This window comes from Sciurus carolinensis, chromosome X (genome assembly GCF_902686445.1).
Source record: "Sciurus carolinensis chromosome X, mSciCar1.2, whole genome shotgun sequence".
Classification (NCBI taxonomy): Eukaryota; Metazoa; Chordata; class Mammalia; order Rodentia; family Sciuridae; genus Sciurus; species Sciurus carolinensis.
The window spans coordinates 51,518,135-51,543,299 of NC_062232.1; the positions used below are offsets into that span (position 1 = coordinate 51,518,135).

The 25,165-nt window shown below is 37.6% G+C and overlaps 1 protein-coding gene across 3 annotated transcripts in view; it reads right to left on the bottom strand.

Moving 5' to 3' along the window:
• Positions 1-25,165, bottom strand: part of Ophn1 (oligophrenin 1) — a 408,982-nt gene that overhangs the window by 14,330 nt on the left and 369,487 nt on the right. For 2 of the 3 annotated variants that reach the window (XM_047536395.1, XM_047536394.1), the window contains exons 20-21: positions 11,411-11,558; positions 6,393-6,716 (exon numbers count right to left, since the gene is read on the bottom strand). In XM_047536395.1, coding sequence (XP_047392351.1) covers positions 6,393-6,716; positions 11,411-11,558 — 472 coding nt within the window. The remainder of the gene's footprint in view (positions 1-6,392; positions 6,717-11,410; positions 11,559-25,165) is intronic. The other variant, XM_047536396.1, reaches the window with a different exon arrangement.

The following is a 25,165-nucleotide window of genomic DNA, read 5'->3' on the forward strand; positions in this document are numbered from 1 at the left end:
GATGAATCAGTCTATGATATGTCTTTAGACTTCTATCTCTCCCTGCTGACTTTTATATGCTGCTTTTGGAGTACTCTGGAAATCCCAATGTATTCTGCCTCTCTCTTTCAGAAGAAGATTTAGATTTCATGGCTCCCTGTTGTCCACAGAATATACCCTGAAATGTTTAACCTGGCAATTGTGATCTACTTCCATTTGGCTTCAACACTCCTTTCTGATCTAATGTTCTACCATTCTTCTTCACATATCCTACAATTCAAGCAGTATTATTTATTGTTCCTTGTACCTGCCCTACAATTAATCATGTCTTTCCAAGATGCTTTTTATCCTATTTCCACAGGCCCAAATTTGTATCTTCGGAAGTCTAAAATGCTCCAAGTTCTTTCTCTGGCTCTGAAGGCACTGATCATCTTGTACTTTGAATCCTGTGCTTTGGTTCTTTGTTTTCATGGCTCTAACAGTCCTAATAGTATCAGAGCAATCTGAGAGCAAGATCCAGGTGGGATTCATCTCTGTATTCCCCAGAGACTTCAACTAGTTTGCTTTGCATAAAAATGGCAAATATTTAACAAATATTTACTGAGCAAAGAAAATTGAACTTCAGTCTAGTAGAAGGACAGTGAAGAAAGTGTTCCCTTTTTAGGACTCCATTGGGCCAGCTACATGTGTCATACACAAACATAACCAGGATTCAGGGCTATTCTGTAACCCAAGATGAAAGGTATTCAATATATTGGGAGTTTTGTGAGGGCTTTTATACCCCATCTTATTCTCTCATAAGGAATGCTCACAAAAGATCTGACATTGACCCCTGGCTTCTTAAAACTGAGTTGAGAAGAGAAGACACACTCAAATGAAATAAGTGTGAACACTATCACTCAGCATCTACATTAGAGGGTCAAAGTTAGGTGTCCAAAGAAATGGGGTAAAGGAGAGTTCCCTAGAACAGAACTGTCAGGAGGTTTCTTGGACCAAATGAGACTTGAGATAAAATTAGTAGAATGGCTAACAACCCTCCTGTCCCTTGCCTCAATAATGTCTTGGCTCTTTCTGCATGTTCACTCTGAGTACTTTTATGCCATCTACATTTTGGGCTTCAGGTGTCTCAGGGGCTCCAGAATCAAAGAGCAGTCAGCCCATCTTTTATGCCCACCATTTCTTATCAAATGCTTTCTATACCTCATCTAACTTAATCCCCACAAAAACCTTGACTGCAGCAGAGGTATTGTCCCTACTTCTACTGGGGAGATTAGGTTCAAAGATGTGAAGCTGACCTAATGAAAACTGTGTCGCTAGTAAAAGCTCTAATAAGGGAAAAACAACTGCTACTGTTTGAGTATTCATGATGTGCCAGGCATACACCTGTCTCCTTTCATCATTATAGCAATCCGATGGGCAGAGTTATTATCCTCATTATATGAAGGACAAAATTAAGATTCAGAGAGATTATAAATTCCCCAATGCCCTACAGCTTGGAAGAGAAAGATCCAAGATTCAAACTCACATCTGGAACACTCTGGAGCCTGGCCACTAAGGTCACTAAGGACCAGTAAGCCTCCTGAAACTATGGTCTTTCCACCTATTTTTCCTTTTAATTTTTTTTTCTTAACTGTGGTTGAAAATTTGGCTAATACTTTAAGTTAGATCTCCTTCTCCAATCCAATCATTTCTTTCCCTCCCTTATTCTCTGTCAAATGAAGATAACTAAAGAATCTTATTTGCAGATTTTTGGGGACCTGATGATGATCAGTCTTTGATCTTAAGCAACTTTATTCCACCTTTTCTTATATCCATCTACACTTAACCTGACATAACAGAGTAGGAAGAGATTGCTTCCACTTGAAGATTCCCCCAGTCTTCTAGAATAATCTCTTCCTATGACATTTCTCCATGCTCCTCTAAGGCCTTCCTTGTCCTTTAACCATTGATTATCCATGAGGAATAAGTTGGAGCTAAGCTCCAGGAAAGACAGAAATTGAAAATCAAACAACAGATTATTAAAGCATAAGTCCAAACAAGAGAATGTGGATAATGGTCAGCATCACCCATTACTGCAGGAGCAAGTCTGCTCATAATACTTTTATAGCAGATAGAAATGCCACTTATACTACTAGTCACCCCAGTAAAGAATTGATGGTCCTATGACTGAGCAAGACCTTGGAAGTATCCTTCCTCCAAGCTCAGGAGCAACCCAGCTTTTCAATTCTCTCAAGACAGAGGAAATGAGCTAGAAGGGTTACTAAATCATAGGGTTATAGTGAGTGGTATGCCTTTATTTCAATACCTCAGGCAGAATAAATAGCTTCTTGCCCCGTGCCCCTACTGAAATGTATTATCTTCACCAACAGGTCATGGATCACACTGGGCTGGGACTGGCAGCTTACATGCCAGACTCACTATGAGCCTTTGGAAGGCAGGACCAAGGCCACTCTTATTGTTTATCACTGTGTGAATAAAATGAGCAAATACATGTAAGTAAATTGGAAACAGCCCTCCTGCCTCTTTATTCCCCAAAGGAAAGTCCTAAATTCCTCTGTGGGAGCTACACATGCCTTTTGCACACCCAGGACTGATAAGAGGAAGTAATATCAAATGAAAGAAAAAGGAATTTTATAATTTTATCACTCCCAAAGTGAGTGCCTTTTAGAAAAAAAAAATAGAAAGGGGAAGGTGACTAAAGCAGCTGAATTAGAATGTTGTATAAATGTGCTGATGTTGGACTTAAGAAGACTAGGTTCAAGTGCCATGTCTACTTTACAACCTGAATGTCTCTGGGCAAGTTATTTCATGTCTCTGAGTCTATTTTTCCATCTGTGCAATGGGAACAGTAAAACCTGCCTCCCAGGCCTCCCAAGCCTGTCACAATGATTAGATGCAATAGACGAAGGGAAAATATCCAGCTCTATGTCTGGAACAGAAAAGGGCCCTTGATAAAATTCCACCAGCAAACAATATTGATTTTATTATAAAGCTGACTGTCATGGAAGAAAGCAATTTAACAGGCACCATGCTTTTACTCTTTTTAATTGCTGAGAAAAAATGTAGAGAATATCAAGTCCACTTAAATGGTGGATCACTGCAAGGGATGAAGATGGGGGCAAGACAGTGGCATATTTGGATCACTAAAGCAAAAAAGCATCCTGGAGAAAGGAGCTGAAATGGAGTGAAAACTGTGAGGTTCTGAGTGGGTCAGCTGAGGTGACAGCTTCTTCCTATGATTTTGCCTGTACAAAATCATAGGAAGGTTAACAATCTCCACCTACAACTCAGAGTCAGAGCTTTTTACAGTTTTCCTAATTGATAACTGTTCTGATAACTATGAATCTACCAGTGTGGCAGACAAAATAGTGAGTGAGAAAGGGAGGCAGTGGGGTGAGGAGGTGGGGTCGGTAAGGTTCAAAGAGGCAACTACACAAGAGGTGTGGCTACTCCTCCACCAAGGCCAAAGCCACTTCATTTCTGCATTTTTTGGCCAAGGGTAGAGACCTGGGGTTTTGAAAAAAGCTGCATCATGCCAGCCTGTTGCTAACTGATTTAGGGCAGAAATCAAAGCCTGGCAATGCTGCAGCCTAGATTTCTAAATCTAGTGTAACTGATAAAAGACAAGTCAGATCAGTTCTTATATTAAATGACACCATGAGATGACAGCAACTGCCACCAGCAGCCCAGGGGATGGGACTGTGGAGGAAGGGGAAGAAGAGAAGGCCACTGGGATTGAACTTTGCAGTAGAAGGTTGTAAAGGTAGAACTGATAGGGAGGGTTGAATTACTATGTGTGCTGAGCTGATAGAACCTGGCTGATCTCAAGGTTTGGCGACAGGAAAGACAAATTTTACTGTGATAGATTTAAGTGGAGTTATCCAACTTTCTAGCAGATTGATATGAAGGTCAATATATGAATTATAAACTGAAGCAGATGTCCACATAGAAGTCTGGCCTTTATTTTTATTTTTTTTCAGCTGTATTTCCCAGAAGAAGCAAATCTTAGGGAGGGAGGGATAGGGGAAGGAAATCAGTATCGTATTTTAAATGCTGGTTATGCCAGATAGTTTCTTATTCCTTTTAATCCTAGCAATAATTCTGTGGGGTGAGCTCTTTCTCCCATTTTACAGATATGGAAACCAATGTGCAAAGAGGTTAAATAGCACATGGATACATCAGAGGATTCAGCCAGAGAATTCATGAGGTCAATTACTTCATAAAATGTGTACTGGCCCCCCAAAAGAACAGGCTTTTACTAAATTGTTCTCTGAGACAATGCCATCAGCCCACAGTGAAGTTGTTATATGCCACAATCCACAGAAGAAAATTTTTCCTGGCCTCATAAACAGTAAAGTTGCGCTTTACCTGAACATCGGGCTGTTTTTTCCCTTAAGAACTTGGAATTATATAACTGTTGAGGTTTCTTTCTTCTTGTTTTCTCTAGAAAGTTTGGAGCCAACTCTGTGACGCTATTCCAGTCAGTGTGTAAGGTTTCATGGCAAACAATTTGTGTATTGATTCTTTTCCTGTTATTTCCCTCCTATCCTACCTTCCCCCGCCCCTGCTCTAGGATTCATTTTTCTTACTTATGCTCTGGACTCTCAGGCAAGGGTCAGCAACCTTTATCTGTAAAGGGTCAGATAGTTAACATTTTAGGCTTTGCAGGTCATAAAGTTTGTTGTTCCTACACAGTTTGTGGTAGTGTGAAAGCAGCCCTAAACAGTATGTAAATGAAGAGGTGTATTTATGTTAATGAAGCAAATTTTAATTTTCACATAATTTTTATGCATCATGATAGATCACATTACTTTTATCTTTTCTCAAATATTTAAAAATGTCAAAAACAGGGCTGGAGTTGTGGCTCAGTGGTAGAGGGCTTGTCTGGAATGTATGAAGCACTGAGTTTGATTCTCAGCACCACATAAAAATAAATAAACTAAATATATGCATCGAAGTATATAAACTATATATATATATATATTTTTTAAATGTCAAAAACATTCTTAGCTTGTGGGCCATATAAAAAAGAGGTAGTCTGGATTAGGCACAGGGGAGTTAAAGGGGTTTGGGGGTAGGAATGATAGTAGAATGAATTAGACATTAATACCCTATGTATATATATGACTATGACCGATGTGATCCTACATTATGTATAACCAGAAGAATGAGAAGTTATACACCATTTATATATGGTGTTAGAAGAATACATTTTACTGTCATGTATAACTAATTATACTGAATAAAAATTTTAAAAAAAGAGGCAATGAGTCTGATCTGGCCCATATGCCATAGTTTGCCATGCTCTGTTCTAAGCCTCAAGAGGACAGGGACCTTGCATATCTAATTTATTTATGTATCCTCAGCACCTCACATGGGCCAGGTACACTGTCAGTACATAACCAATAGTTTTCAAATGCATTATCTTACTATTTTAAGTTTTAATATTTGACTAAACTTACTATTTTAAGTTTTAATATTGTGAAATGCCTTAACTCCTTTTTAGAACAAGAGAGTATGTAAACATAAGGCACATGTTAAGAAGGTCATCTAGCTACAAGGTAAAAGAGTTTGGATTCAATTCTCTGAGTCCAAAGTCCATGTTTCTATTATACCATACTATCTTCATAGAATTTTATCCTCAAACCCACCTCTGGATCAGCCCCTTCCTCTCAACATAAGTCCCCATGTATATAGCTAACAAAGACTGTAGATATCAACCACATCTAGAATTTGTGATAATTTTAAAAGTCTAGACTAGCAGAAGTTGTATCCCCCTTTGTCCTTATTCCTCCCAAATGAGAAAATGAGAATGAGAAGACAATGGTTCACAGATTCAAAGTTTCTTATCAGAAGGCAAAATGAGGGTCTTGCCTTCATGGAAAGAACACTGATTTTGGCACTTGTTAAGATGTGCTAAGATTTAGATCCTAACTCTGCCAGTTAGTCCGTGATTCTCTGGGAAGTTACTTATCCCTAGGATCTTCAGTTTTCTAACTGAAACATGAAAAATACTTTCTTCACAAAAGGGTCATGAGGATAATAAATAGTATTTAGTACTTAATACAGTGCCAGTTACAGAGAAGATAGTTCATACCTGGCAACAGAATCACTGTTATAAGTAATCTCATTATCATTCATCATTTATTACACAATCCACAAGTACCTACTATGAGCCAGCAAGACACTGTGCTAGGTACTTGGAATACAGAAGAAAATAAAACAGACCTCAAATACCTGCCCCTCATGGACCTTACATTCTAGTGATTACTGTGAACGTTTCTGTGGTCTTGACCACCATTCCAGGATGAGTACCAGTAAAGTGGAACACAGTCCCACTTATGATATTTCCAACCCCAGAAGGATCACAGACAGGTTCAGTTCTGGTTCTCATGGGATTTCTAAATACTTACCTTCCTTGTGGTGAGCCAGGGGCCGGGGAGCCGGTCTCTTTATGTGGAAAGAAGGGGTCTTTGTGGGGCCAGGGCCTGGAATGGGCCCATTGGTAGCCTTTGGGGTAGTCTTGGTCCCTCCATCCTGTAGCCTAGACACCAACTTCCCCACATCCACCTCAGGGCAGGGTTCCAATTTGCCATCTGAAACAGGCCTGCTAGGGGACTTCCTCCCAGGATCAGCTTCCCCAATCCTCTGCATAGGTAGTTTGAGGTGCTGTGGCAGCTTCGGGGGTTCTAGGTTGATAGTGATAGTACCATTAGGTGTTTGATGTTGGATTTCATCTGAGAAAAGTTGGTGCAAAGAGGGAAGATTAATGATAGTCTCTAAAACCTTTTCATTGTGATATGTGCGTGCATTCTTAATTTTTAAAAAGTTGTATACATTTTCAAAACTGCTATATACACTGTGTTACAAGTAAATTATAACCTACAAGATTAGTCTCTGCCCTTCCTAATTCAAGAGGAGTCACAGGTTCCATCTAAATAAGGAATTCAATTTAAGATCCGAGTCTGATTTTCACCACCAGAATTCAGCAAGCCACAATAAACCAGGCTGTTTTATTCAAAGGGGAATGAATTCAAAAGGGACTTAGCATCCCCAATCAATTTCATATCGTATTCTTTCTAAATAAAGACATCAGTTAATTCTTAACTATTTCTCCCAAAAGTAATTTGTTAATGTTTCTCAAATTTCAAGTTAATAAACATAACAGAATTTAACTTCTTTCTCCACCCCCATGAAGAAACCATCAAATAGCCACTTTATGTTCTTCCTCAAGCCTTTGTGGTCTACAATTTCCTCTGACATTAGTACATGCTTTTCAATGACTCTGAGTTTTACTTGAAGCTTCTGAAACCATAATGAGAGCCAGGTACTCTTGGCCTAGAAAAATTAACCTACACTAATATAGTCAAAACTTAGAAAATTAATTTTAAGTGATCCACAGAGTTCTCTGAAACTGTTCTCTGAAACCTCCCATGCTGAACTTGCTGCAAGGGAATTATCACCTTCCTTAGTAATAGAAAACCTAGATCAGAATTTAGTGGTAAAGAACATAGTTTTGGTCAGCAAAATGATTCCTGAGAGCTGTATCAGTAAGTTACAACAGATGGACCCAAATTTTTAAAAAAATGAAATATTAGGAGAATTAGGATGCTGACTATATAATTGATCTTAAGAAATTATCATTTTCTTTTAGATAGGCTGATAGTAATTGTTGTTTTAGTTTTTAAAAAAGTTCTTATTTTTAGAGATACATACTGAAACACAGATGAAATGACATGATGTCTGGTTAGGGCTTGGGTAGGGGCATAGAAGAAACAAGAGTGTTCAGACAAATAATAACTTGGAAGAGTGAAAGATCAGGGTTTATCCAAGAAAATATTTTTAAGAAGTTTAGTTTGACTTGAGAATCTGAGGTGAAAGGTGTGAGTAAAAGAAGATAAGGTTGTGAAGATGGGTTGGAGCATGGATGAAGACCATGGATGCCAGGCTTAGGAATTTAGAGTTTATCTTTGGGCCACAAGGGACAATTACTTTTTGGGCAACAGAGAAGTGGCATTCTCATATATGTGTTTTTAGAACATACCTTTGGGTTCATTATGAAAAGTAGATTGGACCAGAGAGACTGGAGGTCTGGGGACTAGTTATGTGACTATTTATGAGAAGGATCTAAGCTGGAATGGCATCAGCAAAGATAGTCAAGAGATATTAAAGAGGTAGAATGACCCTGGCTTAGATATGGGGACATGAAGGAGTCCATAATGCTTGTGGAGGGATTCACTAAAATGCTGTTTACTAAAAAAAACAGTAAGTTTGGGGGTATGGTAATGAAATATTACTGAGAAAGAATGGTGGTAAGTAGAAGGATTGTTTCCTTTTTAGAACAGTATCAGATAGGTTATATGAAATACAATGCTTTAGAGAGTAGGTAACGGTGCTTTAGGATAAGATAGATGGTGTAAATTGTTGTTCTCATTTAGCAGCTATTGTTAACTGTGTATTTTTAATTGTGTAACCAACCTCTCTTGAGTTCCCAATGTTTGCCCTACAAAACAGAGCTCCACATAAATACCTTACACAAAAATATTAAATATTATTTGAGATTATGGATGTATATCCACTTAGGACAGTTAGAACCAAAAAGTCAAAATATGACAGGTGTTGGTGAGGGTTTGGAGAAATTAGAACTTTTATCCACTGTTGGAAGGAAAGTAAAATGGTGTATCTATCTTTTTGGAAAATAGCCTGGCTATTCTTTAAAAGTTTGAATACAGAGTAACCACATGACCCAAGAAACGTAAGATAATTGAAAATAGACCTTCACACAAAAACCTGTGCATGGATACTCACAGTAGCATTATTCACAATAGTCAAAAAAGTAAATAGCATTCAACTATCAAATGATGAGTGAAATATTATTTGACAATAAAAAAGAATGAATGAATTATTCATGCTACAATGTGGATGAACTTTGAATACATTATAATAAGTGAAATAACTTGTCAGTCACAAAAGACTTCACAGTATATAATTTGATTCATATGAAATATTCAGGATAGGCAAATCTGTAGAGACATAAAGTAGATTGGTAACACTCAAGGGTTATGGGGAATGGAAATTGGAAAATATGGTAATGAAAATGTTCTGGAATAAGATGGTTGTACAAAATATAATAAAATTACTGAGCTGTAAAATTTAGAAGAGTGAATTTTATAGCATTTAAATTATATATCAGTCTAAAAAAGTTTTTAAAAATGTCTAGACTGGGTGATCTCATTGGAGATTTTCTGGCACAAAGCCCTCACCACAGAAAGGGGCAAACTGAGACCCAGAGAGAAAGTGGCTAGCTCAAGTTGCTCATCAGGATAGTGGCTAATATGAAGTTTGACCTTAGGTCTACCAACACCCAATTCATTCATTTATTATAGTCAATAATGGAGGACTTACTATGTACCAATTATTGGGCTGGTGCTGGGGATACAGTGTGAAAAAATTCTGCTGGTGTAGAATTTCTGTTTTGGGAAATCATGGATAAATAAATACATTTGTACCATAAAAATGAAATTATAGCAGAACAGAGTAGTCATTCAACTTTCACTTCCATTTTCTCCTGATTAACATTCTAATTCCTGTAAGAAAATGATCTTTAAGCTAGGTAATCCCTTTCTCTTCATTATTCCTTAAATATCCATTCATTCACTATTATTACATGAGTACCTGTAATGTATAACAGGACTTGTTTATAAAATAGATCTTACATTCTAACAGGAAAGACAGGAAATAAATGTGTCAACAAATAGTAGCAGGTGATATGAATAAAATAGAGTAGTGTAAAGAAATAGGCAGCGATTGGATGAGGAGAAAGGACTATTAACTAGAATACACAGAGAAGGTCTCTATGAGGAGATGGCATTTGGCCAAACTCTGGATAAAGGAGTAAGTCTTGTGAAGTTCTGGAGGAAGAATACTTAGGGCAAAGAGAATAGCAAATGCAAAGACCCTTAGTTAAGCTTGATACCTATAAGGAACAGCAAGACCAATGAGATTAGAGCAGAGAGAGCAAAGAGGACAGTGAGATCAGGAAGCACAGAAAAGAAGGTTAGAGAGATAAGCAAAGATCATACAACACAGCAATAAATGCAAATTTTATGCTAAAAATGAAGAGAGGTCACTAAAAGTTTGCAGCAGTGGGAATGATGAGATCCAATTTACATTTTAAACGGATGTCTATTTTACTGGCTGCTGTGGAGAATGGATTAGAGCCAGGTAAGTAGGCAAATAGGGATACCAGGTAAGAGATGGTGGAGGCTCAGCAAAGATGGTAGCACTGGAAAGTAGAAGGATTTAGCATGTAATGGGCATGCAGAGCTGATAGGAATTGCTCATGGTTCAGGTATGAGGGACAAAAGGAAAAGAGTAATTATGGATGATGTGAAAGTTCTCAAACTTAGAGATCAGGTGATTGCTATGGCCTCTTGCTTAGATTGAGGGGGAGAACAGTGTAGGAGAAGGTTAAGGAGCAGTAGGGAATCGAGAATTGTGTTTTAAATATTTTGAATTTGAAATGCCCATAAGTCATCCAAAAGCGATAGTTCAGCTGGGAGTATGAGATGACAACAGGGGAGAGATATGAATCCTACAGATGGAAACTAGAAATCATCCTCAGCATTTAAATGATATTTAAAACCAAAAACTTAAAGAAATCACATAGAAAAAAAGACAGAGAAGGAAAAGCAGCAGAGGAGACTGAGATTGAATGCCTAGTGAAGCAGAAGGAGAGTTTGGTGTCCTGGAAACCAAGTTCAGTGTTTTAAGGAGGAGAAGGAAGTAGTCAACTATATCTAATGCTGCTCATAAGCTGCATATGATGAGAATAATGGAGTGGTTATTTGATTTGATCACGTGGAGATTATTAGTAACCTTGGCAAATGTGGTCTCAGTGAAATAGTGATGCGTGGGGCAGAGGTCCATGTAGAATGTCTGGGAGTCTCCATACTAGCAATTATTGCACTGAATGGCACTTATTTGTTTACATACATATATCTCCCTTTATCCCATAACCTCCTTGGGACCAAGGAATATATACCAGGCACTATACTAGCATAGTAGGTTTTCAATCCATGTTAGCCATATATGAATTTTAAAACTCAAGAACATTCTGAAAGTATCTTATTTATGCATTTCCATGTATTAGGGGCATAGATCTAAGAACACTGTGGATCTCCTACTGACATTGTAAAGGGTCATGTTCACTTCTTTTACAAACTCACCCCTGTACTATTAAACTAAAGAAGTAATTTCCTCTCTGGGCACAAGTAATAAACCTTGCTTCTCCTAGATGCTTTTAAACCTAGAATCCAGGAAAGGCCTACATTTGTATGGCTAAAAACGTCCATGCCCCCATATCTCCCACACAATAACTTCTTTGTGTCCAATCACCATTTAGAAGCTAAGGGTGAACCTGAGTACTGACCTTCAATTTCATCCAGGGAAGAAGTATAGAAAACCGTCCTTTCTCGAAGTAATCGCTTTGAAATCGTGATTGGTTTATGCCTTCTTGCTGTCACTCGAGGTGGAGGCACTGGGGGTGCAGTGTTCTCCTCAGGTGGACCTAAATAGATCTGTGGAGGGATAAAGAAGACATCCAGGAAACAATTACATCAAGTTTTTATGTCCCTAATTCTGCCTACCACCTGATATCTGCCAACATTACACTTAGGGGTCTACTACAGGAATGCTAATGTGATTAAAAGAATTATGGGAATTTTCTGAACCACCCTACTAGCAAGTGTTTAGATATCTCCTCCCATGTTCATAAGACAAAATCCAACACTCCTCAGAGTGGAAGAAAGAATGCAGACAAAAGACTCCAACATCAGTCCTGGTTTTCCACTTTCTGCCTGGGAGACCTTAGGTAAGTCATCTCTCTTCTCTGAGCTTCTCTGCTCTCTTCCATAACACAGGGGCAACACCAGCTACCTCACAGGGTATGATAAAAATCAAATGAAAAAAGTTGTTAAGATACTTTTTAAGAGAGTCCTAAATATGGCAGAATGGACCTAGGCAGGGGATCCTGATCTCTCCACAATGCAGAAAGAAGGCAATGAAGGAACTGCTGATCTGAGAGGTGGGTAACAAAATAAATGTCCTAAGACTCAACATTACAATTTTTAAGATCTGGAGAGACTTGAAGATTGGTTACCAGAGTAGAAAATAAGCACAGAGTTTCCTAACTCCAAACCTGAAACAGGGTGGGGGAAGTAGGGAGGGAAAACAGGCAGAGTAAGAGAGCAGAAAAGTACAAAAGTTTACTCCCTTAACATTTGGAAAGAAAGGCAGAAAAAAGGCATGACAGAAAAACGTTGTCCTTGAAGCATCTCAACCAGTATAAAACCAAATCGTGAACAGAAAGTCATGCCAAGATCCACAGCCATTTTGTGGAGCCCACAGCTGAACAGTCACCCCCATAAATCAACACAGCATCTCCCCACTTCCAGAGAGAAGCAAGTTAAACTAAAGGGAGCATCCCTCCAGGGTTTCTCTTAAGAATTCATCTAGAAAGAACTTGCAGAGGGATCCCTAATAACGAAAAGTTGCTGAAACTCCTTCCCCTGACCATGAAAAGGGGAGCAGGGTGGAACAACCAACCCAGGAAGTGCTTGCCAAAATCAGCACTCTGTACAGCTGTCATGGAAGGCTGGGAAGAGATAGAGCAGACACCTGCGATTCACAGCAGCAGAACTGAGCTCAGATCCAAGCAACAAGGCAGTTTTGGCAGCAATCAATGGAAAAGGGAAAGGAGAGCCATTAGAACTGCTGCTGCTGCCTGCAGTCCCTGGGATGAGACACAAAGGGAAGTTACCCGAGGTTCTAAGAAGCCTAAAGGGATTGTCCCTGATTGCAGCCACAGTCTGCATAAGGCCATCCTGGAAGGAGGCTTCCTGGGTATCCAGCAGCATAGAGTGATGGTTCCCCAGTTTATGGCAGCAGCTGGTGGAAGGCTGGGATGAGAAGTTTCCTGAGTCCCCAGGATGCTTAAAGGAAAGAGTCCTGGATCATTACCAAAGCCAGCAGGAGGTCAATCAAGGCAAAACTGTTCCTGGGTTCAAGGCAGCTGACCCTCAAACACAACTACTGAGTGATAGGGCACTGTTTTGATACTGTCTCGACCCTGCCTCAGTAACAGCAGAGGGAATCAGTGCCTGCCCTTCACAGCCTGGGGCTGTAGAAACTAGAACCCAGGGGTACCAGCTGAGTCCCTTTAAGGACAGTATCCCAGTGAGTGTGTAGGCCAGGATTTGTACCACAGATCACCCACAGAGAATCTACAACCACAGGACCTTTGCTTGCAGACAGTCATTAGTCTTTACACCTTCATGAAAAGGAACCTGTAGAGGGGAGTGGGCATATGGTGACCCACAGCAATAGCAGCAACAGCTCAGAGCTCTGCATCCTGAACTCCTGCACACAACAGAAACAACCAACAAAAAAAAAACATCACACACTCCACACACTCTATGCAGTCAGCCACAGACCCCTGAAATGACAAACCAAAACAAGGCAGTGGGAGGTCCATAGCAACTAGAGGGGCTCTTCTGCCCAGGCACCTCTGCAGGGATCGGAAGACAAATAATGATGGACATTTTCTAAATGTCCCAAATCCGAATGAAATCCAAACCAAGATTCAACAAGAATTTTCTTCACCTTGACATGGTTTACTACAAATAACTCAAACATCAACTTTGATCATGCATATTCCTATTTTTCTTGATGGTTAGTTGTTACCCTAATAGCCAATATTGTACCTTCAACCCATGTGAATGTATTTCTTCTAATGGTTTAAAGCACTAATTGGACTCATTCTCCCAATCTTTGTCTTCCTAGCCACAGTTTATACTTGATTCTCTCAATCATGATTCTCCTTCTCACACTGTCTGCTAGTACCAGAAATACCCCCATACACTTTTTTACCTTTTTACCTTAGTGTGTATTATTCTTTTCTACCTTTTCTCATTTTCTTTTTCTCTCTTTTTCCCAACATTTCTTCTTTCTCTTTCAACCCTCATATAATTTTACAGTAATTTCACTAGATTTAACAACTAATTTTCAACCCATTCCAGAATTTTACTACAAGTTTATATCTGGATTAGAGGATCTGGTGGAGTACAATATCACCAAGTCTTTCACTTTTTATAAGGTTGAATAGAAAGTGACTGGGCTCTGATGTGATTATAGTAAATAGGGTTCTGTGGTTTCTCTCAAACTGGGGCTGATATTGGCATCAACAAAGGTCACACCATGAGTTAAAGTATCTACACCTGGATATTCACCCAAACCACGGCTCTTGAGAGAGAGAAGCTCACGAAGTAGACCCTTGCTTAAAAGAAGCAAAACCACCCCGTTAAGTGCATAGATATACAAGTAATATTAAAAATCAAGGGAAAAAAACCACTCCAAACAGCTTCAACAACTGACTCCACTGGCATTACAGTGGAGGAAATGTCAGAAAAATAATTTAGAAAGTTTATAGTTAAAATGTTCAATGAACTAAAAAAATGTAAAAAGTAAAATTAGGAAGAAAATACAGGAGGTGAAAGATGATTTCAATAAAGAGATAAAGATTCTCAAAAAGGACCAAATGGAAATCCTGGGAATGAAAGATTCAATAAACCAAATTAAAAATTCAATGGAAAGCAACACCAATAGATTAGACTACTTGGAAGAAAGATTTTCAGGCCTTGAAAACAAAGTATGTAATCTTGAAAATAAAGTTGACCATAAAGAAAATATGTTAAAAAACCATAACCAGAATATTCAAGAAATTTGGGAAAACATAAAGAGATCAAATTTAAGAAGCAATGGGGTAGATGAAGGCTCCTTAAAACAATCTAAAGGTATGTGCAATCTTTTCAATATTAGAAAATTTTCCAAATTTTAGAAATGAGACAGAAATTCAAATACAAGATGCAAGTATAACTCCAAATAGAATCACGATAGATCTCCTCTATGACATATTATAATGAAAATGTCAAATATATAGAATAAAGATAGAATTTCAAAAACTTCAAGATGGCTGATCACATTTAGAGGTAAAATGACTGGGTTTCAACAGATTGCTCAACCCACAACCTAAATGCTAGGAGGGCTTGAATTAATATTTAAAAAGCTCTGAAGGATAGTAGATGACAACCAAAATTACTATATCCAGCCATAGTCTCCTTCAGAATGAAGCAATAACCCTCAATGATAAACAGAAACTAAAAGAATCCATAACCACAAAGCCTGTACAACAAAATATACTCAATGGAATATATCATGAAGAAACAAAAAATAAAAATTAAAACTAGCAAGGGATGAATTACAATAGAATAATAGTTAAAGAAGAAACAACTCTGTATAAAACATTAGAAATAAATAAAAATGGCAAAAAATAAAAATCTCTGTCTATAATAACATTGAATGATCCTGTATTTAGAAGACTCAAAAAACTACACCAGAAGACTTCTGGAGCTGATTAACAAATTTAGTACAGAAGTAGGATATGAGATCAACATACATAAATCAGTTGCTTCCCTATATTACAATGATGAATCTACTGAAAAAGAAATAAGGAGAAATACATCATTCATAGTAGCCTCATAAAGTACTTGGGAATCAATCTAATGAATTATGTGAAGAACTTCCACAATGAAAACCATAGAACACTGAAGAAAAAACCTGAAGAAGACCTGAGAAGATGGAAAGATTTCCATGTTCTTTTATAGGCAGAATTAATATTACTGAAATGGTCATACTACCAAAAGTGTTCAACAGATTCAATGAAATACACATCAGTATGCCAATGAAATGCTTCACAAAACTAGAAAACACAGTTCTAAAATTCATTTCTAAAAATAAGAGACCCAGAATAAACAAAGCAATCCAGAGTGAGAAAAATGAATCAGGAGATATCACAATACCAGACCTCAAATTATATTACAGAGCTATAGTAACAAAAACAGCATTGTGCTGGCACCAAAACAGACATGAAGAACAATGGAACAGAATAGAAGACACGGAGCCAAACCCACATGAATACAGTTGTCTCATACTAGACAAAGGTGCCAAAATTACACATTGGAGAAAAAAAATATTTTTTAAACAAATGGTGTTGGGCAAACTGGAATTCTGTATATAGAAGAATGAAATTGATCCCTGTTTCTCACCCAACATAAAAGTCAACAAAAATTGGATCAAAAACTAGAAATTAGACCAGAAACTCTGCAAATCCTAGAATAAAATGTATGCCCAAAACTAGAGCATGTTGGCACAAAACTGACTTCCTTAACAAGACTCCTAAAGTTGAAGAAATAAAACCAAAAATCAGTAAGTAGGATGACCTCAAACTAGAAAGCTTCTGCACATCAAAGGAAACAATTAGGATCATGAAATGAGAGTCTACAGAATGGGAGATCTTTGCCAACTGCCTTTCAGGGCATTAATGTCCAGGATATAAAACACCCCCCCTCAAAAACTCAATTAATAAATGGGCAAAAAATAAAAAAATAAAAAGACAGTTCTCAAAAGAAGAAATAGAAATGACCAAAAAACACATAAAAATGTTCAAGATCTCTAGCAATTAGGGCAATTCAAATCAAAACTCCATTGAGATTTCATCACAATCCAGTCAGAATGGCCATTATCAAGAATACAAATAATAATAAGAGTTGGAAAGGATGTGGGGAAAAGGGACTCTCATACATTTTTGGTGTGACTGCAAATAAGAGCAACCATTCTGGAAAGCAGTATAGAGTCCTCAAAGAACTAGGAATGGAAACACCATATGACCCAGCTATCCTACTCTTTGGTATATATCCAAGACCTAAGATCAGTTACTATAGGGATATGACTACATAAGTATTTATAGCAGTACAATTCAAAATAGCCAAGCTATGGAAACTTTAACATATGCATGAATAAAAAGAATTTATTCCATATACACAAAGGAGTATTAATAGTCATAAAGAAGAATGACTATGGTATTTGCTACTAAGTGGATAGAATTTGGGACTATCACTCATTCTAAGTGAAATAAGGTAGACACAAGAAGTCAAAAGTTGAATGTTTTTTCTAATATGTAGAAGCTAGCCCAAATAAGGGTGAGAGAGTGGGAGAGAGGGAGTCCATCAAAGTAGAAGAAGATCGATGAACCAGATGAAGGGGATTGAGGGGGCGGGAGGAGGGGACTGGTTAGGGAAGAACAGTGAAATGTATCTGATCTAACTTTCCTATGTGCATATGTGAATATACCACAGTGAACCTCACTATCCACTATACCCACAAGATACTAACTAAAAAAAACCCCTATAAGTAAATAGCAGAAAGATCAGTAGAGTACAGGGAAGGGAACAAAGGAAGGGAGGAGGAGAGAGAAAGGGGAAGTACTGGGGACTGTATTAGAGCAAATTTTATTTCATGTTTTCATAACTATGTCAAAATGAATTCTAATGTTATGTATAACTACAAAGATCCAATAAAAATCTACTGGAAAAAAGAGATAAAACCATAATCACAACTATAATTATCTTGTCTATTTTTCATGGTCTGAACATCTAACCAAACCAAACCAAACCAAACAATTGTTTGTTCAACTTGCCATTCTTGGAAGAAAATATTGAGACATTTGCCTATGTATCATACAGTTGCTGTGAAAAAGAGAAAATGAAAATCCTGACAAGAAAAGGAAAAAAAAGATGCTTTCTATCAGTTGGAACTGGGGTGCAGAAGAGAAGTAAACACACCCTCATGCACATGTACACATACGCACTCAATATTTCTGAAAAGATACCAAGGAATCTGGTTACATTGTTTGTCTCAATGCAGAAATAATGATTGGCTGGGGAAAATGGGGAGGAAAACTTATTTTTCCCTCCTATGTAATTTTGTTCTTTTAAAATTTCATACCACAGTGCATTGCCTGCCTATTTAAAAAATAAAAGTAACATAAAATTAAAAAGTGGAAACAAAGTGTCTTGGATACTATACAGAGTGCTGGAGGAGTGCAGAAGAGCTATAATTAGAATTTTTATATAGGAGTTCATGTGAATTTAGGATTTTCCTCTCCCTAGGGAGAATGACCTTTGGACCTGCATGCCCCCACTTTGGGATGACACACATATATGGTGAGGGAAGAAGGGGACCACTGTCCAGGCAGTGATAGTAACAGTATAAAGCCCGATAATTAGTGTGAAGATAAATGCATCCTACCATGCGAAGGTCACCATAGACATCACATGATTGGAAACAAAGGGTGAACCTGTGTAAAAGTTGGACAATGGAAAGGAACAATGGTGCAAAGGAACAAGCCTGTTCCTTTATATGTCTCATTGTTATAAGGAAGAGACAATATGACATAAGATAAGCATTGAGACCATACAGTTCTAGGTCATACTCCTCTGCCATTAGTAATAATATTCTAAATAGCTATAAATTGTGATCAGTCACTATAATAGGTTTTATGAATATTCCTTGCTATTCCCCAACACATCATGATTTTTGTACTGACTTTATTCAAATTGGAATGAACTTCTCCCACATATCCATAAAGTTTGCTCTTGCTTGCTCCATTCCCTAGGATTCTTATCAAATACACCTTTCTCAATAAGGCCTTTCAGGCCTTGTATGTCTAAATTTGACATGCCTCCCTCTACAAAAATCTTCCTATTTTCATTCCTGTTTATATATCTTTTTTTCTCCTTAGCATGTGTTATCAATTTCTAGCATATTATATATTTTACTCATATATTTAGTCTGTCTAAATAAATGAGGAAAATATGGCTGTCTCTTGATAAGATTTTAAACTTTATAAAAGCATTTCTGTCTTACCCATAGTGCTTCATCTAGCGCCTAAAAGAGTGCTTGGAATTGCTGTGTCAAAAAAATAAAAAACATTTATAGTTGTGATAAAAAAGGCCAAATTGCCCCCTGCAAAGATCATAAATAGCTTCATAAATCTTCTTCTAAGAGAAGGCAACAGGGACTAGTCTAGGACAACAAACTAAATAAAGAAAGAAGATATACACATGATTAACATAAGAAATTTTCAATATCATAAAGACATCAGGGAAATGCAAATTAAAATCACAGTGAGCTACTACTACACACTTATTAGAACGGTGACGATTTTGCAAAAAATGCCTATACCACAATGGAGTAGATATGAAGCAATCTGAACTTTCATTGCTGGTAAGAATATATAATTGTAGAGTGAAAGAGTAGATTTAAAAAAAATGACCTAATGAAAAAGATGATTAAAGAATATGAATTCATGGATTAAAAACTCCTAAAGAAGAAATCTCCACGCTTAGATATTTTAGCTGGAGATTTCTACCATACATATAAACGACAAGGATTTTGTAATCTCTTTCAGAAAATAAAATGATATAATTTCTTTTTTCGTGGTGCTGGGAAGATTGAACCCAGGGCCTTGTGCATGCGAGGCAAGCACTTTACCAACTGAGATATATCCCCAGTCCCAAATGATACAATTTCTTAAGCAAATAGCTTAACAATTGTTTTTAAAAATTAAACATATGATTACTATGTGACCTAAAGAGAATACAGGATTACAGGCGTGTACGTAAGTGTTCGCTGCAGTTGTATTTGTAATAGCCTGAGATGGGAAACAACTCAAATGACCATCGACTCATGAATAGATAACAAAATTATGTTACATGTAATGGAGCACAACTCAGCAAAACAAAGGAACAAACTACCCATTCATTCAACAACTTGAATTAACCTCAGAATAATTATGCTGAATGAAAGAAGTCAAACCAAGAAAGTATATAGTAAATGATTACATTTATACAAAACTCTAGAAAATGCAAATTAATCTATATTGACAGGAAGCTTATCAGTAGTTGCCTGAGGTGGGTAAGTGGGGAGGGTCAAGAACAGGAGAGACTTCTAAGGGGTAATGAGAAGCTTTTTTAAAAAAAGGAGAAACTTTACAGGGGGGAGATGAACAAGTTCATTCTCTTGATTGTGGTAATCGATTTATATATATATATATATATATACACACATATATATATGTATTTTACATATATGTCAGAATATATAAAATTCAACATTTTAAAAATGCAGTTTATTTTATCTCATACTTCTATACTTCTATGAATCTGTTTAAGAAATGGTTATAACAATTTATAATCTACTGATAGTCTCAAGAGTGCCTGTTTCTTCGCGAAAGTTTGCTTAGCAAGAATAGCTATATGTTAAGATCATAAAAGTATTTCCTATCAGACCAGAGACCCTGCATCTTATAGAAGAAAAAGTAGGTTCAAATCTTCAACATGTTGGCTTAGGATCAGACTTCCTTAACAGGACTCCCATAGCATAAGAAATAAAAGCAAGAATCAACAACTGGGATAGATTCAAACTAAATAGCTTTCTCTCAGCAAAGGAAACTATCAGCAATGCGAAGAGAGAGCCTACAGAGTGGGAGAATATCTTTGCCACTCATTCTTCAGATAGAGCACTAATTTCCAGAATATATAGAGAACTCAAAAAACTCTACACCAAGAATACAAATAACCCAATCAACAAATGGGCTAAGGATATGAACAGATGCTTCACAGAAGATCTACAAGCAATCAACAAACATGAAAAAATGTTCACCATCTTTAGTAATAAGAGAAATGCAAATCAAAACTACACTAAGATTCCATCTCACCCCAATTAGAATGGCGATTATCAAGAATACAAGCAACAATAGGTGTTGGAGAGGATGTGGGGGAAAAGGGACACTCATACATTGCTGGTGGGGATGCAAATTAGTGCAGCCACTCTGGAAAGCAGTGTGGAGATTCCTTAGAAAGCTTGGAATGGAACCACCATTTGACCCAGTTATCCCACTCCTTGGCCTATACCCAAAGGACTTAAAATCAGCATACTACAGAGATACAGCCACATCAATGTTCATAGCTGCTCAATTCACAATAGCCAGACTGTGGAACCAACCTAGATGTCCTTCAATTGATGAATGGATAAAGAAACTGCGGTATATATATACAATGGAATATTACTCAGCTATAAAGAATAATAAAATTATGGCATTTGCAGGCAAATGGATGAAGTTGGAGAATATCATGCTAAGTGAGATAAGCCAATCTCAAAAAACCAAAGGAAGAATGATCTCGCTGATAAGTGGATGATGACACATAATGGAGGGTGGGAGGGGGACAAGAATGGAGGAAGAAGGGACTGTATAGAGGGAAAAGAGGGGTAGAAGGGGTGGGGGGAAGGAAAAAATAACAGAATGAATCAAACATCATTAATATATGTAAATGTATGATTACACAAATGGTATGCTGTTACTCCATGTACAAACAGAAACAACATGTATCCCATTTGTTTACAATAAAAATAAATTAAAATAAAAAAGAAGAAAAAATAATAAAATAAAAGTATTTCCTGTATTTTAAGTAATGTTTTCTTACTTTCAGGTTTAGATATATATATATAATGATTTCTTGGAATTTAATTCTGTGTATGGTGTGAGACAGAAATAATTCTAATTTTATCAAATTAATAACCAATTTTCCATGTTAGACTTCCAAATAAAACTTAAAACTATCACAAATAGGTCTTCCTAATTAAATTAGAAATATGAGCTCTCATGGAAAATAATGGCAGCCATGACTTACAAACATTACAATTTCTTTAATGTGAAATATGCCATTAAATTTTAAGGTAAGCAATAAATTAGGAGAAAAACGTTTGCAACATACTTAAAAAAAAGGAGTCAATATCAAATCAGTAAGAAATAGACTAAGAGCTAAAATAGAAAAATGAACAAAGGCATTAAAATAATCTTGCAGAGAGCTTCTCCAGGTTCTTGGAGCAGGCCTCCTAGTGAGAGCCTTTCTGATCAGAACAAGCTCCAAGTCCCGGAGCCAGCGCGGCGTGCTCTGGCCCACAAGTGGCTTCAGGGACCAGGACAGGGCAGCCAGAGACTTCCCCAAGCAGCCCGGCCCCCTGCGGTGGGAGGCGCCTTTCAAGGCTAGCTTCTCAGAGAAGACCGCCCAGTGAGAGCCTTTCTACATAGAACCAGTCACAAGTCCCCGAGCCAATGGAGAGCTTCGATCTGCAAGCAGCCTCTGGGATCAGGGCAGGGCAGCCAGAGACTTCTCCAGGTGGCTCGGCCCACTCCGGCCGCAGGCTCTTTCCACGGGGCAATCCAAGATGGCGGCCTAGAGAGTGACTGCATCTCCAGTCGCTCCAGAACCCAGGACTCAAGAAGAGGAGGCACTGAGAGACTTGGACAAAAATAGAGTCACGGGGTGAGTCTCCCCCACTGGGCAAAACTTGGCCTGGGCAGCAGGCACAGATAGGGGTGGCTTATCAGAGCAGGGCAGGGCAGCTTGAGTCTTCCCAAGGTAGTCTTCCACACTCCCAGCCGTGGGTTCCTCCCACACGGCCAGCTGCACGGTGCAGGCCCCCAGTGAGAGCCTTTCCCCAAGAGCCAGCTCCAAGCCCTGGAACCAGTAGGGGGCTAGGGGCAGCTTTCTTCTGAAGCACTGCATTATCAAGTTCCTCCAAGACTTCAGGCTACTGAAGGCTGGGAGGTGATACACTGGAAATCTACCAGGACACTATAATAGAGGAAATCTGCAATATCTCAGGGTCCCACTGACAGCTGACCAATGAGAAAACAAGGGAAGAAAATGTCCCAAACAAACCTAGATACTACATCAATAAAACCCAATGACAGCACAGCAGAAGAAAAGTCAGAAAGGGAGTTCAGAATGTACGTAATTAAAACAATCAGTGAAGCAAATGAGGAGATGAAAGAGCAAATGCAGGCATTGAAGGAGGAGATGAAAGACCAAATGCAGGCATTAAATGATCGCACCAATCAACAGTTAAAAGACCAAATACGGGAAGCAAGAGATCATTTCAATAAAGAGTTAGAGATACTGAAAAAAAAAAAAACAAACTGAAATAGTTGAAATGAAGGAAAAAATAAACCAAGTTAAAAACTCCATAGAAAGCATAACCAATAAGATAGAACACCTGGAAGACAGAACCTCAGACATTGAAGACAAATTATTTAATCTTGAAAGCAAAGTTGGCCAAAGAGAAAAGATGGTAAGAAATCATGAACAGAATCTACAAGAATTATGGGATATCATGAAAAGGCCAAATTTAAGAATTATTGGGATTGAGGAAGGCTTAGAGAAACAAACCAAAGGAATGAACAATCTATTCAATGAAATAATATCAGAAAATTTCCCAAATCTGAAGAATGAAATGGAAAACCAAGTACAAGAGGCTTACAGAACTCCAAATATACAAAATTACAACAGACCCACACCAAGGCACATTATTATGAAAATACCTAACATACAAAATAAAGACAGAATTTTAAAGGCCGCGAGAGAAAAGAATCAAATTACATTCAGAGGGAAACCAATAAGAATATCAGCAGATTTTTCAATCCAGACCCTAAAAGCTAGAAGGGCCTGGAACAACATTCCAGGCCTGAAAGAAAACGGTTGCCAACCAAGAATCTCATACCCAGCAAAACTTACCTTCAAATTTGACGATGAAATAAGATCCTTCCATGATAAACAAAAGCTAAAGGAATTTACAAAAAGAAAGCAAGCACTACAGAACATTCTCAGCAAAATATTCCATGAAGAAGAGATGAAAAACAATGGATGCAAATCAGCAACAGGAGGCGCTAGCCTAAAGGAATAGCCACATAAAGAAGAAACCAAATCATGTCAAAAAACAAATATGAGTCAAATGACTGGGAATACAAATCATATCACAATAATAACCCTGAATGTTAATGGCCTGAACTAATCAATCAAAAGATATAGACTGGCAGATTGGAATAAAAAGAAAAATCCAACAATATGCTGCCTGCAAGAGACTCATCTCATAAAAAGAGATACCCATAGACTAAAGGTGAAAGGATGGGGAAAAACATACCACGCACACGGACACAGCAAAAAAGCTGGAGTATCCATCCTCATCTCAGATAATGTGGACTTCAAACCAAAACTAGTCAGAAGGGATAAAGAAGGACATTACATGCTGCTTAAGGGAAGCATAAATCAGCAAGACATAACAATCATAAATATCTATGCCCCGAAAATTGGCTCATCCACGTATGTCAAACAAATCCTTCTCAATTTCAGAAATCAAATAGACCACAACACAATAATACTAGGCGATTTTAACACACCTCTCTCACCACTGGATAGATCTTCCAAACAAAAATTGAATAAAGAAACCATAGATCTTAATAACACAATCAACAATTTAGACTTAACCGACACATATAGAATATACCATCCAACAAAGAACGAATACACCTTCTTCTCAGCAGCACATGGATCCTTCTCTAAAATAGACCATATTTTATGCCACAAAGCTACTGTTAGCAAATACAAGAAGATAGAGATACTACCTTCTACTCTATCAGATCATAATGGATTGAAATTAGAAATAAATGACAGAATAAAAAACAGAAACTTCTCCAATACCTGGAGATTAAATAATACACTATTATATGATGAATGGATAAGAGAAGACATCAGGAGGGAAATAAAAAAATTCTTAGAAGTAAACGAGAACAAAGACACATCATATCAAAATCTCTGGGACACTATGAGAGCAGTACTTAGAGGAAGCTTTATTTCATGGGGTGCATTCAACAAAAGAAGTAGAAACCAACAAATAAAAGACTTAACACTACAGCTCAAAGTCCTAGAAAAAGAAGAGCAGACCAATACCAAAAGTAGTAGAAGACAGGAAATAGTTAAAATCAGAGCCGAAATCAACGAAATTGAAACAAAAGAAACAATTGGAAAAATTAACAAAATAAATAGTTGGTTCTTTGAAAAAATAAATAAAATTGATAAACCCTTAGCCACACTAACAAAGAGAAAGAGGGAGAAAACTCAAATTACTAAAATTCGGAATGAACAAGGAAACATCACAACAGACACGAGTGAAATACAAAACATAATAAGAAGCTATTTTGAAAATCTATACTCCAACAAAACAGAAAACCTCGAAGACATCAACAAATTTCTAGAGACATATGAATTACCTAAACTGAAGGAGGAGGACATACACAACTTAAATAAATCAATTTCAAGCAATGAAATAGAAGAGGTCATCAAAAGCCTACCAACAAAGAAAAGTCCGGGACCAGATGGGTTCTCAGCCG